The following is a 20,425-nucleotide window of genomic DNA, read 5'->3' on the forward strand; positions in this document are numbered from 1 at the left end:
TAAGAAATGTAAAATTGATCTCAAATAGCCTATTGCCCCAACTACAACTGTCAACTGTGTAATGGGTTATTACTATAGGCTATGACAACATGAAACACAGCAGGTTAGTGCTGAATGCAGAGGATGCTCTGGTTGATAAGACAGCCTAACAATTTGATGTCAGCAGCTGTTTGCACTTATTTTGTGATGATCATAGCAGTTGAATTGGTGTGATGCATGATCTGCTCTGAAATTATCTGAATAACCCTAACCCTATGTACACATACATGATCCACCCCAATATGCCAATATGCCGGCTTGCCGGTATGAAAGGTATGGAGCCAGAAAGGGTGTTAGATCTGATCCGCCTCTGAGCCACGGATGTTTGTAGTAACAGAGACGGAATGACATCTGCATGAAAAGCCACAGCTGGCATGCCTGCGTTTTTCTACGCAGCTGGTTCCAGAAAGCCGGCTCGCTATGTGAAAGCACACATGGTTGCAGGATTATGCCTCAAATGTTGGTTCAGTATGAATGAGCGAATGCGGCATATTGGCAGATATTGTTTCCCCGTTTACTGTGTGAAAGCGGCTAATGTCACAGCAAATATCGTGGGACAAAAAAGAAAACTGTGGTAAACTGTAATAACCTTGACAGGGAAGACAGAGAAAACAGAAAAGAGTAATTAGAATTAAACTTTTAGCTTCTGAAATACATGTTTAGCTGCTCTGACAGAGCTCAGGATTTACTGAACAGTTTCACTGTATGAACCTGGACTGTGTGAGAGATCTTTTGGATGTGTAGAAGAACACAGACCATTAATTAACATTAGATCCCGACTGATCCTGTCGGCGTGTTGGGAGATTTAAACATAAAATTGTGTGCCTTGTGTGTAAATGCACACAGCGTCTCTCTTCATGGGGAGACGCTTCACCCTGTTTCACCCAGCTGCTATTAAACATTGTTCATCCACATTATCACATTCAACAATAAAAACATCAGAAATATCAAGGTGAAACGTGATTAAGGAATGCAGTTAGAACAATGCTTTATGAGGCGCTGCACAAATGGTGAAGGGCAGAAAGCATGATGGCGCATTTGATCATCTTAAATAACTAATACAAAAGAACACTGCAGAGTCCTGCTCCTGACATGGGTACTATATTCCAGCTGTGTGTCACGTTGCTTTTAAAAGCTGAGGCTGCCGAAAAGACGTGTATCCTTATGGCTTATGGCTCCTCCGGCACGCCTCTTCGCTCCTTGAGGTGCACAGGCAGGAGGACGGAGAATCAAGGAAGCACAAAATACTGAAATGAGAAAAGCCCTAAAAAGTCATCCAATGAGAAAAGCCCATAGTCCTATTTGAAATAACGCACCAGGAAAAGCACAGGTGTAAATAATAAAATGAATGATGTCCGAATTCCATTTCACGTTGTTTCAGTTTCAAGTCATTGTATTGTGCATGCTGGCTCAACTTATTGAGACAGTTCAATAGAACAGAGCCTCTATTAATATTAAAACCTGTGCTTTTCCTACTGCGACTGTAAAATACTGTATCTGCTGTGAAAAAGGCCCATTGGTCTCACCAGCATGTCATTTAATCTCCTATAACTATTATCTTGGTTCATAATAGGAATATATATAATATATATTTTTTCTCATTATACTGTCCTATTTATAAGTCAGTGTTGTTTATATCTGCTTCTTCCCCATCCACACCATTCAGTGCTCTTTGAGGCAAGTACATGGGAAAAAAAGACTGAACGTTTGTTTTTGCATCTCATGTAAATGTATTTGTCATTTTAATTAAAATATACAAGATGTAGGGTATCTAAACTGTTTTTTGGTTACAGAAAGATCATATTTACACAGGTGCATCAGATTGTACAACAGAAAATTCATTAATCATACATTTATTTATATCATGAACAAGAAAATGACATTTCCTCTCATATCTCCCATGTCAAGAATCCTTTCTCAACCCCAAATTTACATTTTTACTTTAATCTGCAAAAGATCATTTACATCTTTACGACCACTGACATGTGAGTAAATTTTAGTATTATCAAGGGAAACCAGGATCATTATATTCTCTAATATAAGCTCTCGACAATTTTCACATATTTTTGCTGACAAGGTCAAGGAAAGTGACGAGGAAACAAAGAGCAGATTTTACAATGAATGCAGTTACAGCTTTTTGTGAAGTCAATAACATGATCTTTTCCTATAGTAGTGAAAACACATTAACAGGTGCAGAGCCTCAGGTAGAGACAGTTCAGGCAATGCAGAGCCATGATTCAAATGTGTACTTACTTTGCTGCAGTATTGCTCTGATAACGGTTTGTAGATAAAATATCCCAAAATCCCATTCACCAGTACAGTGACTTAACTGGCACAGGGTAATGCTCCATGACAGCAAATGGCTTTAGGTTGGTAAAGCAACAGCCATGCGCATAAATTACTTTGTCATCAGTTACATGTGAGACAGTTTGTGGGCTTTGTCCCAACTACATCCAGTGCTGTTTCCCAGATATAATTCTACTTTGTTGAAAGTTTTCATTCTTATCAAAGCTAAAGAAAACAAAAAGCGAGTACATGCTTCACAGCAATTTAACCGTTGTTTGTGTAATTTCTCTGTGACTGTTCAGTACAATCTTACTTCTAACTTAACTGACTAAAACTTAAATTTACAGCCAAAACTACAAATTAATTCATATATGGTTTAAGATAAGCTGCTAAGTCCTCACCTGGCAAGAAGAATTAATGGATTTAAAATTTAACTTTTCTAATACATATATAATTTCTTTAAATTGCGTGAATCAAAACTGAAACAACAATCCAATTAATGACACACTGAGCAGTTTATTAGCTACTTGCACGCGTGGAAATTTTAGCATTTTCAATAGCTTCAAATTTCATGAAAAATGGCTAAATGAATCTGCCTTGCATGTGGTGTTTTGATGATATTTTAAAGTCATATTATAAGTATCTGAAGCTTTACAAGGATTTAAAGCCACTGTGTAGTCTACAAGATATTTTTCCAGTTATGTTCTGCACTGCATTGATACAGAGGAGGAAAGTCAGATTTAGGATCTTATGGCACATGTCTGGAGGAAGCTTTAAATTAGAGAAGCAAACCTGGGATTTAAAGGTATACAGTTTTGAATTAATGGACAGTCTGAGAGTGAAGAAAAATGAAAATACTTTCATTACCTTTGACAAAATGCTCCAGTGTGACTGTTCAGTGGCCACCAGTGGTGGTTGTACTGGTCATTTCCCAGTGACAATGAGTAACAGTTTAGTTGAAAATGCAAGCATGCTCAGAAACGGAATAAATACACATAAAAAAAAAAAAAAAAGATGGACAGGCAGACATAAAGCTCCCCTCCTCTCATTTAGCCTGCATTGAAAAACATTGGATATTTGTTGCATAACATTAAAAAATAGACTTTCTGTTTCTGTGCAAAAATCACCTTCTTCTGAGCAGTTCATCCTGGCCCCTCCAAAAATGAAGACACACACAGAGGAGAAACATCACCCCCATGTGGGGAGAAAGGGTTAGTGCAATCTGAACGAAGCGGGCTGGACGGAAAATAACACACTATTACTCCTTAGACTTAAAAGTAGGAAAATAGAGCAACTGACCACACATCTTCAAGGATCTGTTTGCTCATAGCAACTTCAATAGAGGAAGTGAGGTTGCTTTTTAAAAAAAACAAAAGAGGAGAAAGCTCACTCGAGATGAAATCAAACCCAATTCAATTGATATCTCACAAGACAAACATAGTTATCTTCAACTGATGGGACAGGCGAAAGGACCATGAGCGCCAATCATCCAGCATGCCTAGTAGCAACAGTTACAAGAATCCAGAGGTGCACTTAATCTTCACTGCAGTGTGTGTGTGGTAGCTGCAGAAAAGTGGGTTTACTTGCAACCTTGTCCAGGATGTGCTTGATGTTGGATCTTTGCAGCTGGGATGTGTATGCGTGCTGGAGAAGTAGGGTTACTTGCAGATACCCTCCAGAGCATCCAGGGTGCGTTTGATGTCGCGGATTTGTGCCGCCAGGGTGTGTATAGGCTGCATGGAACGATCCAACTCCTCGCAGCGAGCCATCAGCGTGTACATGCCCTATGGCAGTAAAAATATGGCAGACAATGAAAATGCTGATACTTTGATAAAGACCTCACCCAAATCAGAAGTGGATGAAACAATTGGGGCATGACAAAAATAACAATCTATGATGTGCTTGCCCATCATAGATTTAGTAACCTTCTTTTTAAAACGATGCTAAATTGCTTTGGCGAATGCATTCGCTTCACACATCATTTGCTCATGCTGTTTTTCAACAGTCTAGGTTTATATGTTTCGTATTCTGGTAGCCAGTATTCTTGTAAAATTACCTATTCATAAAATGATTATGACATGATATCCAACAAATAAAAATGTATTATGTGTGCCCAAGAGAATGTATGACAATTCATATTTGGACAAACTGAAAGAAAAAGAAAAAAAACTATCACCAATTGTAACTGATTTTGTAGTGAAAGTTTATAATTCATGTGGACCCACTCAACTTTCTTTGTTCTAAGACTTCATATATTTTCCAGAATTACTATCAACAACCCCAGACAACAAGCATGAACTTGTTACTTTCTGTAAAAGGAACATACACACACACACACACACACACACACACACAGGGTCACCTTTATACTCATGTCCACAGACTCTCCCAGGCTGTCAACTGAGTCTCTGTAGGTCTGGATGTAGCCCACACTCAGAGCTGTCATCTGGATGAATAGACAGACGGATCAATCAGTTACACAGACAGAAACAAATGGGTGAGAAATATATAGAATGGGAGTGTGAGGAACAACTAGAAAGCGTGAAACAAAATGATGAAGCTAAATACACTATATACCATTAACTGGGTCATTTGAAGACACAGACTCACATTCTGGATGGTTCCATTGAGGCTCTGCATCATCATCTCAACACTTTGCGCCACTTCTTGGGTGTGTCTCTGAAGATCCAGTAGGACAGCGGGATCAATAGGAGGAATATCAGCTGGTCTCCGTGACAACCCGCGGCTTCGGTAGATGGGACCTGAACAGTCCGCTAATCAGAAAAAATTATGGAATTATATGGACAACACAATAGCAGGGCAGCAGCTAACGGCTCTTATCTATCAATTGTTTTTTCAGTGATTCTATATATAGTTTAACCTATAAAACGTTTAAAAACTAGTGAAAAATGCTCATTACAAATTCCCAGAGCCTGATTTGTTCAAATAACAGTTTCACACCAAAAGATATTTAAGCTATAATGATATAAAACAGATAAAAGCAGCAACTCCTTAAATTTGAGAAGCTCAGGTACCAGCTCATGTTTGCATTTTTACTTGATGTTTAATTAAAATATCTTTAAAAAAATAATAATAATCATGTTCCTCCGATGCTCAGGCAAACATAGGACGTGAGTGCAATGAGCGGAGCTGCTAGAGCTGCTAGCTCAGCTTAGGTACTCTTTTTAGGTGTTTTCAGTTTCAGGTTTCTACTGGGAGCTGAATTACCACTGAGGTTGTCTCCTCTCCAAAACAAATGAACTCGCTCATTAAAAAATGAAAGACACTGAAAAAAGCAATTTCATCCCAAAAAAATTGTCTCAGTGGACACTGGGCACCAGCGAGCAGACCTCTTGTCGGCTGGAAATGTTTTAATGTCTGTCCCCATTCTGTTTCCAGAACTGCCAAACGGTTGCATTTTTATGTTTGTGTTTTTTGTTCCTTTCTCTGTGCTGGAGTTCTTTTTAGGCTTTCTCCAGTTTGTTATGAACTTGAAACGTGTGTCTCTTTATTCTACTCTCAAGCTATATTTAGCTATAAATTATCCTCACAGCATGTAGACAACCAGAATCAGAGTCAGAATCAGAAAGAGCTTTATTGCCATGTAGTATTTTAGACATACAAGGAATTTGCTAATAATGTGCTATAAATACACAAACATACAGTTGACATAAATAAAATGTAAAAATATATCTATATATATCTATATTTTTTTTTATTATAATTTATTTATTTATATAAAACTTGATATATATATATATAAAAATATATAACTATATAAAAATACAGGAGATCTGTAGGCGAACTGCAGGGGGTGCAGGAACAGGTCTGTGATGGATTAAAGTGGGACAACACAATGTGCTCAATAGACTTCATTACCACACAGGTCAGGGCCACAGGTCTGTAGTCATTTAGTCCTGTGGTCCTTGGTTTTTTGGGGACAGGGATGGTGGAGGCTTTGAAGCAGGATGACACATGGCATGTCTCCATTGAAGTGTTAAAATGTCTGTGAACACCGGAGACAGCTGATCAGCACAGTACTCCAGGTGGATGTGGAGACAGAGTTCGGCCCAGCTGCTTTGCGGGGGTTTTGCCTCCTGAACAGTCTGTTGACATGTAACTGGTTTTTTATGCTGCATTCAGACCAAATGTGAATTTAATCCGCTTTCCTCACGTGTTTCATCGCTGGACAACTGCCAAGTGTTCACACAATGCGATAACACGAATCAACACAACTCGCCACTACTACAGCTGTATGAAACCCAAGTAAACATTTTGCTGTGATTTAATAGCAATAAACAGATCAAACTGATGACGAAATCTGATGCAGATTTGTTAAACATATGAATTCATGCTTTGTCAGGTCTGTCAGCAAGACAGCATGACAACAACTTCTAAAATGTTCTGAATGGAGTTCGGATTGATCAGGGCTATGCTATGCTAACTTGTTCACAGTAAAAGTATAACGATAGATTGAATAAAGTTACAGACACATATATTGTGAATTCATCAGGTCGTTCAACTTCATCGCTTTCTTTTCTCCAAGTAATGTCCAAGTTTTAGCCTTTTTTTATATAAATATGAAGTAGTTGTCCAACAGCCGACTGACACGTTTTTCCTCCCTGGTCGGACATTTAACCAAATGTTTGTATTTGGGGAGTTCTTGGCTGAGGTTTCCCCTGTTCAAGTCACCAACGACAATAACAAGGCAGTCCGGGATTGTCTGCTCCACACACACTATCCGGTCGGCAAGCATGCGCTGTGCGTACTGCGCGTCGGAATGTAAAAACCAATCAAGAATGAGGCAAACTCACAGTGAGAGTAAACCGGTTTACGGTTAATGAGTAAATGTTCCAGATCATGAGAACGGTGCTGCTGAGTCACGTCGTTTCACCAGCCATTGTTGATGTAAAAACAGATCTTTTGTTTTGCCGGAGAGATCTGTGTTGCGGTCCGCTCTGTACAGATGGAAGCCAGCCAGCTGCAACACGGAGTCCGGTTTCGATCTCCGTAAAGCACAGAACATTAGATGAAAAAAGTCTCCGTTTTTCCCCACCAGTAGCTGAAGTTCATCCAGTTGGTTGCACAGTGAGCGCACATTGGAAAGAAGTATTGCCATGGCCGTGTGTGGAGTCCGCGTTGGCGAAAATGCACAAGCGACCCGGCTTGTTTCCCTTTCCGCCTGCGCTTCACAGCGCGAACAACAGCGTGCGTGCCCTTAACCAAAATGTCCAGTAATTCCACTGATTTATTTCTGTTCCTTTTAATCACTGATATTCATGAGCTCTTCTCTTGTGAAAGAGTTCTGGGAATCACAGCCGAAAACTGGGTTTACAGAGAAAAACAAATAAAAACAGAGTACACCTAAAGCCGAGGCATCTATACGCAGCGTGGTTCGATATACTCCAACCATTCTCAACTGAATCACACAGGGTAAAATAAATCATCACAACGATTGGTACATTTATAGCTGCAGACAAGAGACGCTCAACTGTAGTGGAATATGCAGGTTTTATGAACATGCTTTCCCATAAACATTTTTATACCTTTTATTTTTGTGTCTCAAAAATTCTACCATCTAAATGGCCAACGTTAAAAATTTCAGATGGAATTAAAAAAAAACAACGGTATGTTGCATCTGCTACATGAAATGAAGGTTACGTCAGTGGGAATACTTAAAACATGTCAACTCATTTAGCTTACGCCGGCATCACCCCAGTGTGTCTACACGAAAACAGAGAGAGACAGAGATTAACCATTCCCTACTGATTCAAACAGGGCAAAATAAATCCCAGCAGCGATTGGTACATTTCTAACTCTCAACTGTAGTGGAATACGCAGGTTTTTATTAACATGCATTCCCATTTATATTTTTATCCCTTTTATTTTTGGGCCTCAAATATTCTACCATTTAAATGGCCAACCTAAATATTCTCAGCTGGAATATTCAAGGTCTAAACTCGCCCATTAAGCACATTGGCTGTCTAGAATTTCTCGGTCGCAAGTGAATATCTATTGCATTGATTCAAGAAAGGCACCTAACAGAGAACAATGTGCACTCACAGCTCACTCGTGACTTTGCAGCAGTGACGTATTACTTTACTCTATTTTCTTATGCGCTATCTCTTTGGACTTTACTGTGCACTCTACAAGATTCTGCATGCTGGCTGAGCGAGCTCAAACAACTGGGTGTGTCCCCCACCCAGTGAAACCAACCTTTTCTCTTGGCAATCTGGAGAGCGGTCTCAACTGTGTGCAATTAGACTCATACTACTTCACTGAAACCCATCAGTGTCTGCTCCTTGTGTGAAGACCTACTTGGGTCAAGACCAGCGATTCAACTTGTGTGAGTCCACCAAGCAACGCCACCTACAAGAGTAGCTTTTTCTAAGCACACCTACTCACTTAAAGCTGCCGGCTACCACTTCACTCAGGCCATGTGCTACTATTCCTGTTGTCTCCGGTGCACACAACAGGTATCATGCCATTAGGCACAGACACCACTCACATCTGTTTACTTCTCTGCTGAGTCATAGAATTGCCAGTCTGCAGTCAACAAAGCTGACTTCATCACTGCTTATGCCAATACATTATCTCTCGGGCAACTGGCACTCAGTGAGACCTGGATCAAACCAGAAAACTCTGCTACTCCCACTGCGCTGTCCACCAATTACTCTTTCACCCACACCCCCCCGACCGTCTGGGAGTTCATCCAGTTCACAGTATGCCTACAGGAACAACCCGCTGTTCCAGCAGCTTATGTCTCACACCTCCACAACCTCGTCTCCCACTCACTTTGCCTCAGTGGTAGCTTTCGCTCTCCCTCCCCTCAACACATTTTCCTCACTCGAGGTCAATGATGCCACACAATCTCTGTGCTCTACTGAGCTCATGCCTGGATGGCCTGTGTTCTCCATCCACCAAACCTGCTCGCCTGAACCAGTCCCACTCGTGGCTAACTGATACCATCCGTGACGTACTGATCTCAGAGCAGCAGAAAGAAAATGGTGAAAAACCAAAGACCCTGCAGACCTTAAGGGCAACCAAATGCTCCTATAGTCCTTCTCAACCAGCATCAGTGCTGCCAAAACCTTTGCCGCCTTCTTCAATTCTCTAAATCAATCAAAACAGGGCTGCAAGATTTGAAGAAAAGTCACATTGCGATTTGCAATTTGATTATAATGGAACAAATACTACTACGAGTCTACTTGCTTGATTATCAAGGAATGCACAAAATACTGACATTTCGAAATGTGTATTTCTCAACTTGAACAAAATTAAACAACAAACAATAGTTATAACAATAAGTAAAACAGAGCAAAGGGAGCAAGTTGCTCTACGGAGGAGGCGGCTAGAAGCAGCAAATAGCTCAGTGTACATCTGTCTACTGCAGAGCCTCTATCCACAACTTGGAGGAGGATGTGTACATGAGTGTATTAAAGAGAGTATAATGTTTAGTTAATAGTTTACTGTTATCATAATTTTCATTTAGGGGTGTACTCACCTTTGTTGCCAGCAGTTTAGACAATAGCTGTGTGATGTGTTATTTTGAAGAGACAGCAAATTTACACTGTTGTACAAGCTGTACACTCACTTCTTTACATTGTAGCAATGTGTCATTTGCTGTTTGTAAACACTGTTGCCCATCTGTGGTTATCAAATGTAATAAATAGCTGTATTTCACTCTAACACTGGTCAGGCAAAAAGTCTGGCAAGAGAGAGACTCACTGCAAGCTAGCACAAATTTAAGATTAGAGATGAGAAGAGATTAGATTTTCTTTCTGCCAGACTTGGAGAGGAGAGGAGGAAGAGAGAGCACAAGTTTACCTGACGTAACTTTTTTTTTCCTCTTCTCGTGCCCAGAAGGATAGTCCCTTATCATTCTCTCACCAAAGTTTTTTGTCTGACTAACATCCCTCACGTAAAGCAGATAGAAGAAGCAGTTCAGAAACATGCAATGTCACTGTAATAACCCCATTTCATCAACTTTTCATTCAATCTAACCAACAAAGAGGCTAAAAAAAACTTAGATTTTCACTGTGATAGAGCTGTGAATTTTGCCCCTGTAGTTTCTGTTATGTCAACACTTTTCTTCACTATACCAAAGCTTTCATGAGTACATCGTGGACTTCCTAATTGAATTGAAAGTGTCGTCATCAACCTTCTTTGTATCAATTTCACATTTGCCTGTTTTTTAATCTGTTCAGCCAACACATCAAATAATGATCATGAACTGATGACTTAATGATACACCTGACTTGTATCCCACAGGGAAAATTGTTGTTAAGTAAGAATACTATATAAAAAAAAAAGAAGACATTTTTATAGATTATATTGATCAAATAAAAAAATGCAAAGTGAGTAAAGAGAGGAAAAATCTAAATCAAATCAATATTGTGTGTGAGCATAAAATCTTCTAGGTTCACCTGCACAAAGTCAGGGACATTGTAGGCATATGATCAGGTGTATGATTAAACAATTATACCAAACAGGTGCTGTTGATCACCAATTTAGTATGAAATTTGAAACACAATTATTTACTGAAACAGAAACAGCTGTGAAGGAGAAATATAACTGGGTGAGGTACAGCCAAACTCAGTTAACCAGGTGAGGTTGCTGAAGACAGTTAGACTGTTCAAAGTCATACACCATGGTAAGAGCATAGTAACAAGACACAAGGTAGTTATATGGCATCAGCAAGGTCTCTCCCAGGCAGAAATTTCAAGGAAGACAGAGGCAAATTTATTCTGCAGCGTGACAACAACCGCAAACATAGAGCAAAAATCATTAATAACTATCTTCAAAGTAAAGACAAACAATTAGTCCTGGAAGTGATGGCATGGCCCCCAAAGAGCCCTGATCTCAACAGCAAGTCTGTCTGGAATTATATGGAGAGAGAGAAGTAACTGAGGCTGCCTAAATCCACAGAAGAGCTGTGGGTCGTCACTTTAATTAAAATCTTGGGAACTTTACATCAGCTCCATACTCACAGTCACTGCAGTCGAGACCGGGCTTGGAGCTCATTTTGATTTTCTGCTCCAGGTTCTTGGTAATGAAGTTAGTCAGGTCTCCTTCATGACTGACAGTCCCCTCTAGCTCAAGAGCCGAGGAGATTGTGGCCCGTCGGCCCTCTGACTGGCCACCTCTGCCCCCTCCTCGGGCCCCTAAACCACCTTTGGAGAATATGCCAATATCAGCTGAATAAAGTTGTAAAATATTACCAGTAATTACTGACCTATGGGTCAATATGGGAGTTCTATTTAATATAATTAAAATTCCCAGTACTTTTTCTGTTAATTTATTGCTTTACTGTAAGAAGTTACATGTATTTATCAATTAAAAAAGGGGAAGTAAAGAGTTCGCCAAACTGCACAAAACACAAAATCCATCCTGTCTGACATATCTACCTCCACATGCTTGGCTGATTTCATCCAGGCTCTTGCTGTCCTGCATCCCCCGGACATTGCGTACCCAGACCTGAGCCATGACATGAGGGGGGCAAGGAGCATCATCCGAGGGAAGAAGAGGAGGTGGAGAAGAGGAAGAGGTGCTAGCACCAGGGGCAGAGGAGGAGTAGTGTCGTGAAGACTAAAAAAGTGGGTGAGGAGGTAAACAAAGAATGGAGTAGAAGAAGAAGAAGACAACTTTGATGACTTTCTCACTTGGATGATGGTCGGACTCAGTCGGCCAACGTGTTGTAGTTAATTTGAAGCATTCTGAAGTCTCATCAGAGGCTTTATAAAAACAACATTTACTTGCACTGCCTTTAGTTAAAATCATGCTCATTACATCTGTTGACTGACTTCTTTCTGGTAAACATAATCTAATAAAGCTGAAAATTATCCTACAGTCCACTCACCTCCACCTCTGTTCGTCCTGATGCATGCTGATGAATCCACTGTTCTTGGTTATCCTGTTTCTTCTTCTCTCCATCTTTCTTCTCTTGCTGGCTGTCAGTGCCTCCATCTACACTCTTTGCCTCTGTCTGATGTCTGTATTCTCGCTGAGAAGAGTCTTTGAATTGAGCCCGCTGTGTTGAGTCCCACACCAGAGCTGCACCAGGGGCCTTAACAGTGTTAAAGACCACAGGAATGCCTGTGTGTTTGGAACCTAATTCTGAGTCATCTGTGAGTGTGGCAGCAGGGAGGCAGAGGTCTGTCGCATGAAAGCTGTGTGATGAATTAGATGTTCTCTCATTATTGTACATCTTTGTATCCAAGCGGTATTCGCCATCGTAAACTCTACTTTCCCCATCTACATGGCTCTCTGTGTATCCGAGGGCTCCATCTTCTGACGCCTCCCCAGGACAGAGCCCTCTGTTCCTCCCACATTTCACTGAGATCGTAACGTGAGGGCCGTTTTCTGAAGAGACGGGTATCATAACCCCGTTAGCAGTTTCTGGCACTTCAGTGGCAATCACAGGGGAGAGGCTCATCCCTCCACCTGATGGTGAAGAAAGAGAGAATGTTAGGAGGAAGCTATTCTGCTTTTTAAATCCATATTTAATCCATAATTCAAATACAGTGTTGTCGCTGTCCGATGAAAATTACGTATCTCCACTGTTTAAAGTGATTTTTACTTTTTTCTTTATTTGGAATGTGCATATGTCCTACTGTCAGCACTTGTTATCGAATTGACCAATGAAACAATGTTTTATTTCATTATGTATTTAACAAGTATCTCCATTTGGATTCCAGAAATGCCCATCAAACCGCGGATCTCCTGCTTTAGGCGCTCTACGCGGCTCCATCCCTTTGTTTGAGATAGCGTCTCTGGAAGTTAGTAGCAAATAGCCACTCATCAGTTTCATGTGCGGAAGATACCACTGCCAAGGTATAGTATCACAATAAGATTATTTGACAACTGTGTTCAAGTTTGTACTATTTGTATAGATTAGCTAACATAATTCTGTTCTTTACAACTCAATGTTCATAGCTAAAGTGTAGCTCTCAATAGCTAGCTAGCGATTGTTGGTGAATAAACTACCGTGGATACTAGGGCAGAGTTAGTTATTTCAGCATCAGCATTTTTGCCCCCATTCATCATGAGCTGAACGCAAAGATTTAAGACTTCGTCTATGTACACAGAAGGCCTATTTCTCTCAAATGTTGTTCACAAACCTCTCACAATCTGTGTTAGTGAGCACTTCTCCTTTGCCGAGATAATCCATCCACCTCACAGGTGTGGCATATCAAGATGCTGATCAGACAGCATGGGTTTTGCACAGGTGTGCCTTAGGCTGGCCACAATTTAGCAAAGTATCAGCTGGATCCTCCCCTTGCTGTTTTTTTTTTGTATTTTTCTGTTTTGGGGGGGTTTTGTTATTTTTTCCCCTCATTGCCTTCTTTGTGACTGGTGTATTTAGGCCCAGTCTGTGTTCCTTGAAAGCTAATAAAACATTGGCAAAAAAATTAGACAATACCGTTTACACTGATATAGTTTGTTGTTGAGTTAATTAATATATTTCTATAAAGTCCTGCCAGTGTTTGCTCATCTCTCTCCCTTACTGCACAGCCACACCCCTCCCTCTGTGTCTGCATGCAGCCATCTACTCACAAACTGTAAACTGCTGAATACCTGGCTTGTTTTTGAAAGGCTCCTCAACATGCGACGCAACTGCTGCTGTTAACGGAATCATGGGAGGAAAGGTCCAAAAGAAGTTGTGGTTTTTTTGGCGACTTTATATAACGTAGCCTACTGAAGGAGAATCAATGGATCATACAGCGAGAGAGAGACTGAAAGAAGCGGCGCACGCTGACATGTTTGCAAAAGAGGTACGTTAGGTCTGTGAATGTGGGGAAAAGACAACTGAAGACTGCAGATTCAATAAGTGAGTGACACTTAAATAAGGTGGAGAATGAAGTGTAATCAAAACCGTGAAATAAGAAAAAAAGCTACCACAAATAGTAAAAACACCACCCCCCGCAAGCCCACTTAGCAGAAAATACCGATTTTATATATATATACACACACATACACATACATACACACACACACACACACACACACACAGGTCATATAATTAGAATATCATCAAAAAGTTGATTTATTTCAGTAATTCCATTTAAAAAGTGAAACTTGTATAATGTATACATTCGATCCACACAGACTGATATGTTTCAAGTGTTCATTCCTTTTAATTTTGATGATTATAACTGACAACTAATGAAAACCCCAAAATCAGTATCTCAGAAAATTAGAATATTGTGAAAAGGTTCAATATTGAAGACACCTGGTGCCACACTCTAATCAGCTAATTAACTCAAAACCTGCAAAGGACTTTAAATGGTCTCTCAGTCTAGTTCTGTAGGCTACACAATCATGGGGAAGACTGCTGACTTGACAGCTGTCCAAAAGACGACCATTGACACCTTGCACAAGGAGGGCAAGACACAAAAGGTCATTGTGCTAAAGAGGCTGGCTGTTCACAGAGCTCTGTGTTCAAGCACATTAACAGAGAGGCGAAGGGAAGGAAAAGATGTGGTAGAAAAAAGTGGACAAGCAATAGGGATAACTGCACCCTGGAGAGGATTGTGAAACAAAACCCATTCAAAAATGTGGGGGAGATCACAAAGAGTGGACTGCAGCTGGAGTCAGTGCTTCAAGAACCACCACGCACAGACGTATGCAAGACATGGGTTTCAGCTGTCGCATTCCTTGTGTCAAGCCACTCTTGAACAAGACACAGCGTCAGAAGCGTCTCGCCTGGGCTAAAGACAAAAAGGACTGGACTGCTGCTGAGTGGTCCAAAGTTCTGTTCTCTGATGAAAGTAAATTTTGCATTTCCTTTGGAAATCTTGGTCCCAGAGTCTGGAGGAAGAGAGGAGAGGCACAGAATCCACGTTGCTTGAAGTCCAGTGTGAAGTTTCCACAGTCAGTGATGGTTTGGGGTGCCATGTCATCTGCTGGTGTTGGTCCACTGTGTTTTCTGAGGTCCAAGATCAAAGCAGCCGTCTACCAGGAAGTTTTAGAGCACTTCATGCTTCCTGCTGCTGACCAACTTTATGGAGATGCAGATTTCATTTTCCAACAGGACTTGGCACCTGCACACAGTGCCAAAGCTACCAGTACCTGGTTTAAGGACCATGGTATCCCTGTTCTTAACTGGCCAGCAAACTCGCCTGACCTTAACCCTATAGAAAATCTACGGGGTATTGTGAAGAGGAAGATGTGAAACGTCAGACCCAACAATGCAGAAGAGCTGAAGGCCACTATCAGAGCAACCTGGGCTCTCATAACACCTGAGCAGTGCCACAGACTGATGGACTCCATGCCACGCCGCATTGCTGCAGTAATTCAGGCAAAAGGAGCCCCAACTAAGTATTGAGTGCTGTACATGCTCATAGTTTTCATGTTCACACTTTTCAGTTGGCCAACATTTCTAAAAATCCTTTTTTTGTATTGGTCTTAAGTTATATTCTAATTTTCGGAGATACTGAATTTGGGATTTTCATTAGTTGTCAGTTTTAATCATCACAATTAAATGAAATAAACATTTGAAATATATCAGTCTGTGTGTAATGAATGAATATAATATCCAAGTTTCACTTTTTGAATGGAATTACTGAAATAAGTCAACTTTTTGATGATATTCTAATTATATGACCAGCACCTGTATATCTCGGTATTCAGCCTAATAGTACCGGGTTATGACTTTTAGGTCCTTATTGCCCAGCCCTAATTTCATCCCTCGACCTTTGAACTGAAGGGCTCGATCTTAACAACCGGACTATTCAGTCTTACTGTGAGAACAAGGCTTTTAACTCTCTCTATTGATCTGGTTTTGAATTGACACCAACAGAGGGCACTCAAAGATTAGCACACGACTGTTTTGATTGTAAATATATTTTCTTTAGGTCTATTCCACTGTTGCAGAATAAATTGAAGACACAGAAAACAACTTACCTCATGTAAAACTTACTTCCATGTAAACAATGATTGTATTTAGAAAGACCAACAACATACAAATTCAAACACACCCACTTCGTGCCTTCATTTATACTATCAGTACCTGGTTTCTGCTTCATGTTCTTATTCAAAGATGTATATACTGTATGTGACACCCCTGACAATTTAATGTTTTGTTGATAGAAAAGTGCATTCACCATAAAATAAAGCTTGTTGGGTGTCATTTTGGTAATCTTAGTTAGGCATCTGACATTTTGTTGGTCATTAAGTTTCAACACCACAAAGCTGTTTAAAGTTGAAAGCAACTTTAGTTCACTAAAACATATCGTAGGTGTGAAAGACACGATGTTCGCAAGTTACACCTGCAGAGAAACACACAGAAAGAGACGCTACCCGGTAGTACGTCAGATATTTATCGCCGATGTCATTGGTCTCGATTGGTAATAGGCTTGTTCCGATTGGCGACTGCATCGGCTCTTGACGATTGAAGGGATGATCAGTGAGTTTTTCATGCGTCACTATTGAGGCGATTTTAACTAATTCACTATCAGAGCTAAGATGACATAAAAAGTTTCTAGAATTTGCACCACACTGCAGTGTTTCCCATTGACTGATTTATTAGTGGCGACACGACACGCCTCAATATCAATGCTGACCGCCACATACTATTAAATAGGAGTAAAATCATAATTCATTGCAGAGCTGCCCGCAGCGCATAGATTCGCTCAGCACCGCCACGTGGTCTCCACTCTCTCTCTCACAAACGGACAGGGAGCCGTGTGTTTATAGAAAAACTAAAGCAACTCTAAAAAGTTATCCATTTTCTTAACATAATGCTGTCAATGTCAGAGACCCACCTTCAAATAAGTTATAAGCAAGCATGTAAGGAGCACAGCAAATTAGTATAGCTATGTCAACGTTACAATACAGCTGGTATGTCGAGGTTAGCACCAAGCGGGAAGCTTCCGGCCACTGATCTGATGTGAACGCAGAAGTCCCTTAAACCTGCATTCTATCGAATGGCCAGCAGGGGGCGACTCTTCGGGTAGCAAAAAGAATTCAAGCTAGAGCCGATTCGTACCCACGGCACTGTGTAAAGTGCAGTTCACACTACACAACTTGCCCTCTTGTGACGGAAGTCTTGAAGTTGTTGGGCCGTTCACACTACGTGACTGATCGTGACAGGAGGTCACACACTACACGAGCTGACAACAGCTTGCTCTGCTCAGCTGGTCTCCAAACCACATTTTGTCAAGAAAACACACGTGAAATGTGAAACAGGAAATGACACGAACCTACACACGAAACTGCTGCTGTTTGTTATTATAAAGATAGCAATTATAAAGACAAAGAATTTGGGTGAAAGAACGGATTAGCATGCGCAAGTAGCAGGGAACGTCTAAGCTACAGAGAGAGGGGGAGGTGAGTAAAAAGTGTTTTGCAGAGAATAAGTAGCTGCCTGCTCTCACTGGCTGGATGTGGACGTCAAGTCAACCGACTCTTCCAGATGTTTGGCATGCTCGATATCTGGCTGGCATTGGCGATGTGTAAGAAATGTGTCGGGGAGCCATTTTGATGCGTCTTTGTGTAGTTCACACAACGATGGCGACTGCCGATCGATCGCTGATTTACTCCCGATCACAGCCTGACGGTAGCCGAACAGCAAATCAGGCTTAAAATCCTGTGGTGTGAACTGGCTTTAGCTGCAGCTCTACATTGAATTAAAAGTTCTGTTAATTGCCAGAAAGCATTCCCTCAAGGATTTCACAGGCCTTTGTTGTAATTGTTGCCACTAAAATGCCTGATTTTGATGAAAGATGCAATGTTTTGGGAGTTTTTTTGCAATGAAATTGTAGGAATAAATGAAAACTGCAAAGGTAAATGTGAGGTTTTTTTTACTAGTTGAATCATTAAACAGTACTTCCAGGATTTCGCGGACCGAACCCTAACCTTAGCCCTAACCATGCATATTTAAACCAGCTTACCTTGACTCTCTTAGCACTTGACCAGGACCGGGATGCAACAGCCTGTGTGACAGTAATGTGTCTCATATGACATCCTCCACGCGTTTCTGCAACTGTGTGTGTCAATAGACGATTTCCTTTTATGTTCGACCACAATGTTGCAAGTTTAGCAAAACAATCAACACCCACTTTGGAAAAAAAGATCCGGATACGGTTTTTCACAGTCCTTTTTTTATCTCCAGCAAATGTCAGACACTAGTATCACACGTATGCTGCGCCTTGTAAACAAGGAAGTGACAAGCTACCGTGTGACAACTTTTTGCAGAAACAGCGATGATTCACAGGGATTTGTTTAATTTGTCTTGATAGTTGTGATAGCGACATCGTGAAATCCTGGAGGAAAGCAGTCCTGCTCACTGATTTGCAACATTGCCAACAATTCTCTAACAACACAACAGGAGATATAGCACAACATCTGACAGTGACTAATATTTATTATCTCACAGTTTATGTCACGTTCTCTGCTTACAGATGTTTAATCTTCAAAGCAACAATAAATAAGACATTTATTCATTTAGCTGACGCTTTTGTCCAAAACGATTTACAATTAATATATCAGAGGTATAGACGCCTCTGGAGGAACTAGGGGTTGAGTGTCTTGCTCAGGGACACATTGGTAGATGTGTCACAGCCGAGAGTTGAACCTAGGTCTCACACCAAAGGCATGTGTCTTATCCACTGCGCCATCCCCATTATACCAATATTCTGTTAAATACATGGTGGTCGAAACTATTGGATCATGATAGCAGCTGTGCCACTTTGAGATTACATTTATTTTCCCTTAAGTGTGAAATTACGTATGATTAGGTTGCTTAGGTTAGCACAAGATTAGCCACTAACGTTAAACACTATCTTAGTTTTACTGCATTCATCATGAGACTCTAAACCACCGCCGTGTAGGTTAAACATAAGTCCGTGGACACGACTACGTCACGTTGCATGACAGACAAACAAGAACAAATACATAAATTTGACATAAATATCTGCTATTCAGCCTGGAGGAAGTTGATATTGTTCTGGTGTCATTAGCCACCTTGCTAGCTCGTCAGCGGTGAATGTTGTTGAGTGATGTTAGCGCAGCAAGGCTAATGTTGGAGGTCCCGGCCTTTAATTTAATTAATGTTTTTTGCTTTTTAATGGCTCGCACTGTAACATGATAATGGGCAACTGATTGTAAAATGCGCACGTATCTATTTATAAGTTCATGCAATGGTGCCACAGAGCTTAATTTAATGAATAAGACACTCACCAGTGTAGTTTCTATTTAGAAAACGTAAGCAGCAAAGGAGTCCGATTGGAAAAACCTTCCCCACGAATCTCAACAGAACAGTTCCGCCTCTCAAAAATGAAACAAAAAAAGAAAGCTTTTCAAGCGAAAAAACTCCAGCTCTTTTCTACTGACACAGAGACCAAGGCCCGATTTTTATTTTTATTTTTATTTGTTTTTTTAGAAAATCCTATTTTCAATTCTACGTTTCAAGGTACATATTAAAAACAAGTCAGGTGGGCCAGTGACCCGGAAGTGATAGTAAATATAGCCAAGCTTTTAGAACGGTCATAACATTATGCACCACTGACGTTATACCAGAGTAACGTTAGAATAAAAAAAATCAATAAATATATAAACCTGGATCGAGGTAAATATGTTAGCAACAGTAGTTTATTACAGTGATTTCATATCGTGCATATCCATGCACACATCAACAGTCACCGTTTAATGAGCGCATTGTTTGGCGCAATACAGCTGGTAATATAGGTTAGCCTAAGAACTTATTATGTGTGCAGAGTTGTTATTGTTAGAGCTATATTTTAAATATTAAATTTAATGTGGTTTCCACCGTAATGGGTCAAGCTGTTTCCCCTTTCTACCAGTGGATGGCAGTATTTAAATGACTGCTTGTTTTAAATGTTTTAAATCCAGGTGGTTTCTGACACAGATGTATTTATTATTGTTCATTTTATTTGGTTTTTGATATTTATGTCTTTTGTGCAGCCTAGTTATCATCTTCATCATTCACCCTCCCATTGTGTAATGCAAGTGAAGAGAGTCTTAAACATTTATTCAACATATATAGCACATACATACTTTCAGTGGCACTGAATGTACACTCTGTGGCTGCAGAACATTGACTGTGGAGCCATAAGGTGAGAACATTTTACAAGGTCCT

At 40.5% G+C, this 20,425-nt stretch overlaps 1 protein-coding gene across 2 annotated transcripts; it reads right to left on the minus strand.

Moving 5' to 3' along the window:
* Positions 1-1,759: 1,759 nt before the first annotated feature.
* borcs6 (BLOC-1 related complex subunit 6) lies at positions 1,760-19,628 on the minus strand. 2 transcript variants are annotated; one of them, XM_038723013.1, is made up of 7 exons: positions 19,507-19,628; positions 12,185-12,768; positions 11,733-11,913; positions 11,316-11,498; positions 4,936-5,099; positions 4,688-4,771; positions 1,760-4,109 (listed from the first exon to the last, which is right to left on the minus strand). In XM_038723013.1, exons 2-7 carry the CDS (start codon positions 12,758-12,760, stop codon positions 3,984-3,986), a joined length of 1,314 nt encoding a protein of 437 aa, XP_038578941.1. In that variant the 5' UTR covers positions 12,761-12,768; positions 19,507-19,628; the 3' UTR covers positions 1,760-3,983. The 2 variants fall into 2 exon arrangements, with proteins under 2 accessions (XP_038578941.1, XP_038578942.1); XM_038723014.1 differs by lacking the exon at positions 19,507-19,628 and adding an exon at positions 18,219-18,238.
* Positions 19,629-20,425: the final 797 nt, after the last annotated feature.

Source organism: Micropterus salmoides, unplaced genomic scaffold (genome assembly GCF_014851395.1).
Source record: "Micropterus salmoides isolate LMB-PRFRI ecotype aquatic unplaced genomic scaffold, ASM1485139v1 Ms_hic_scaffold_16, whole genome shotgun sequence".
NCBI lineage: Eukaryota > Metazoa > Chordata > Actinopteri > Centrarchiformes > Centrarchidae > Micropterus > Micropterus salmoides.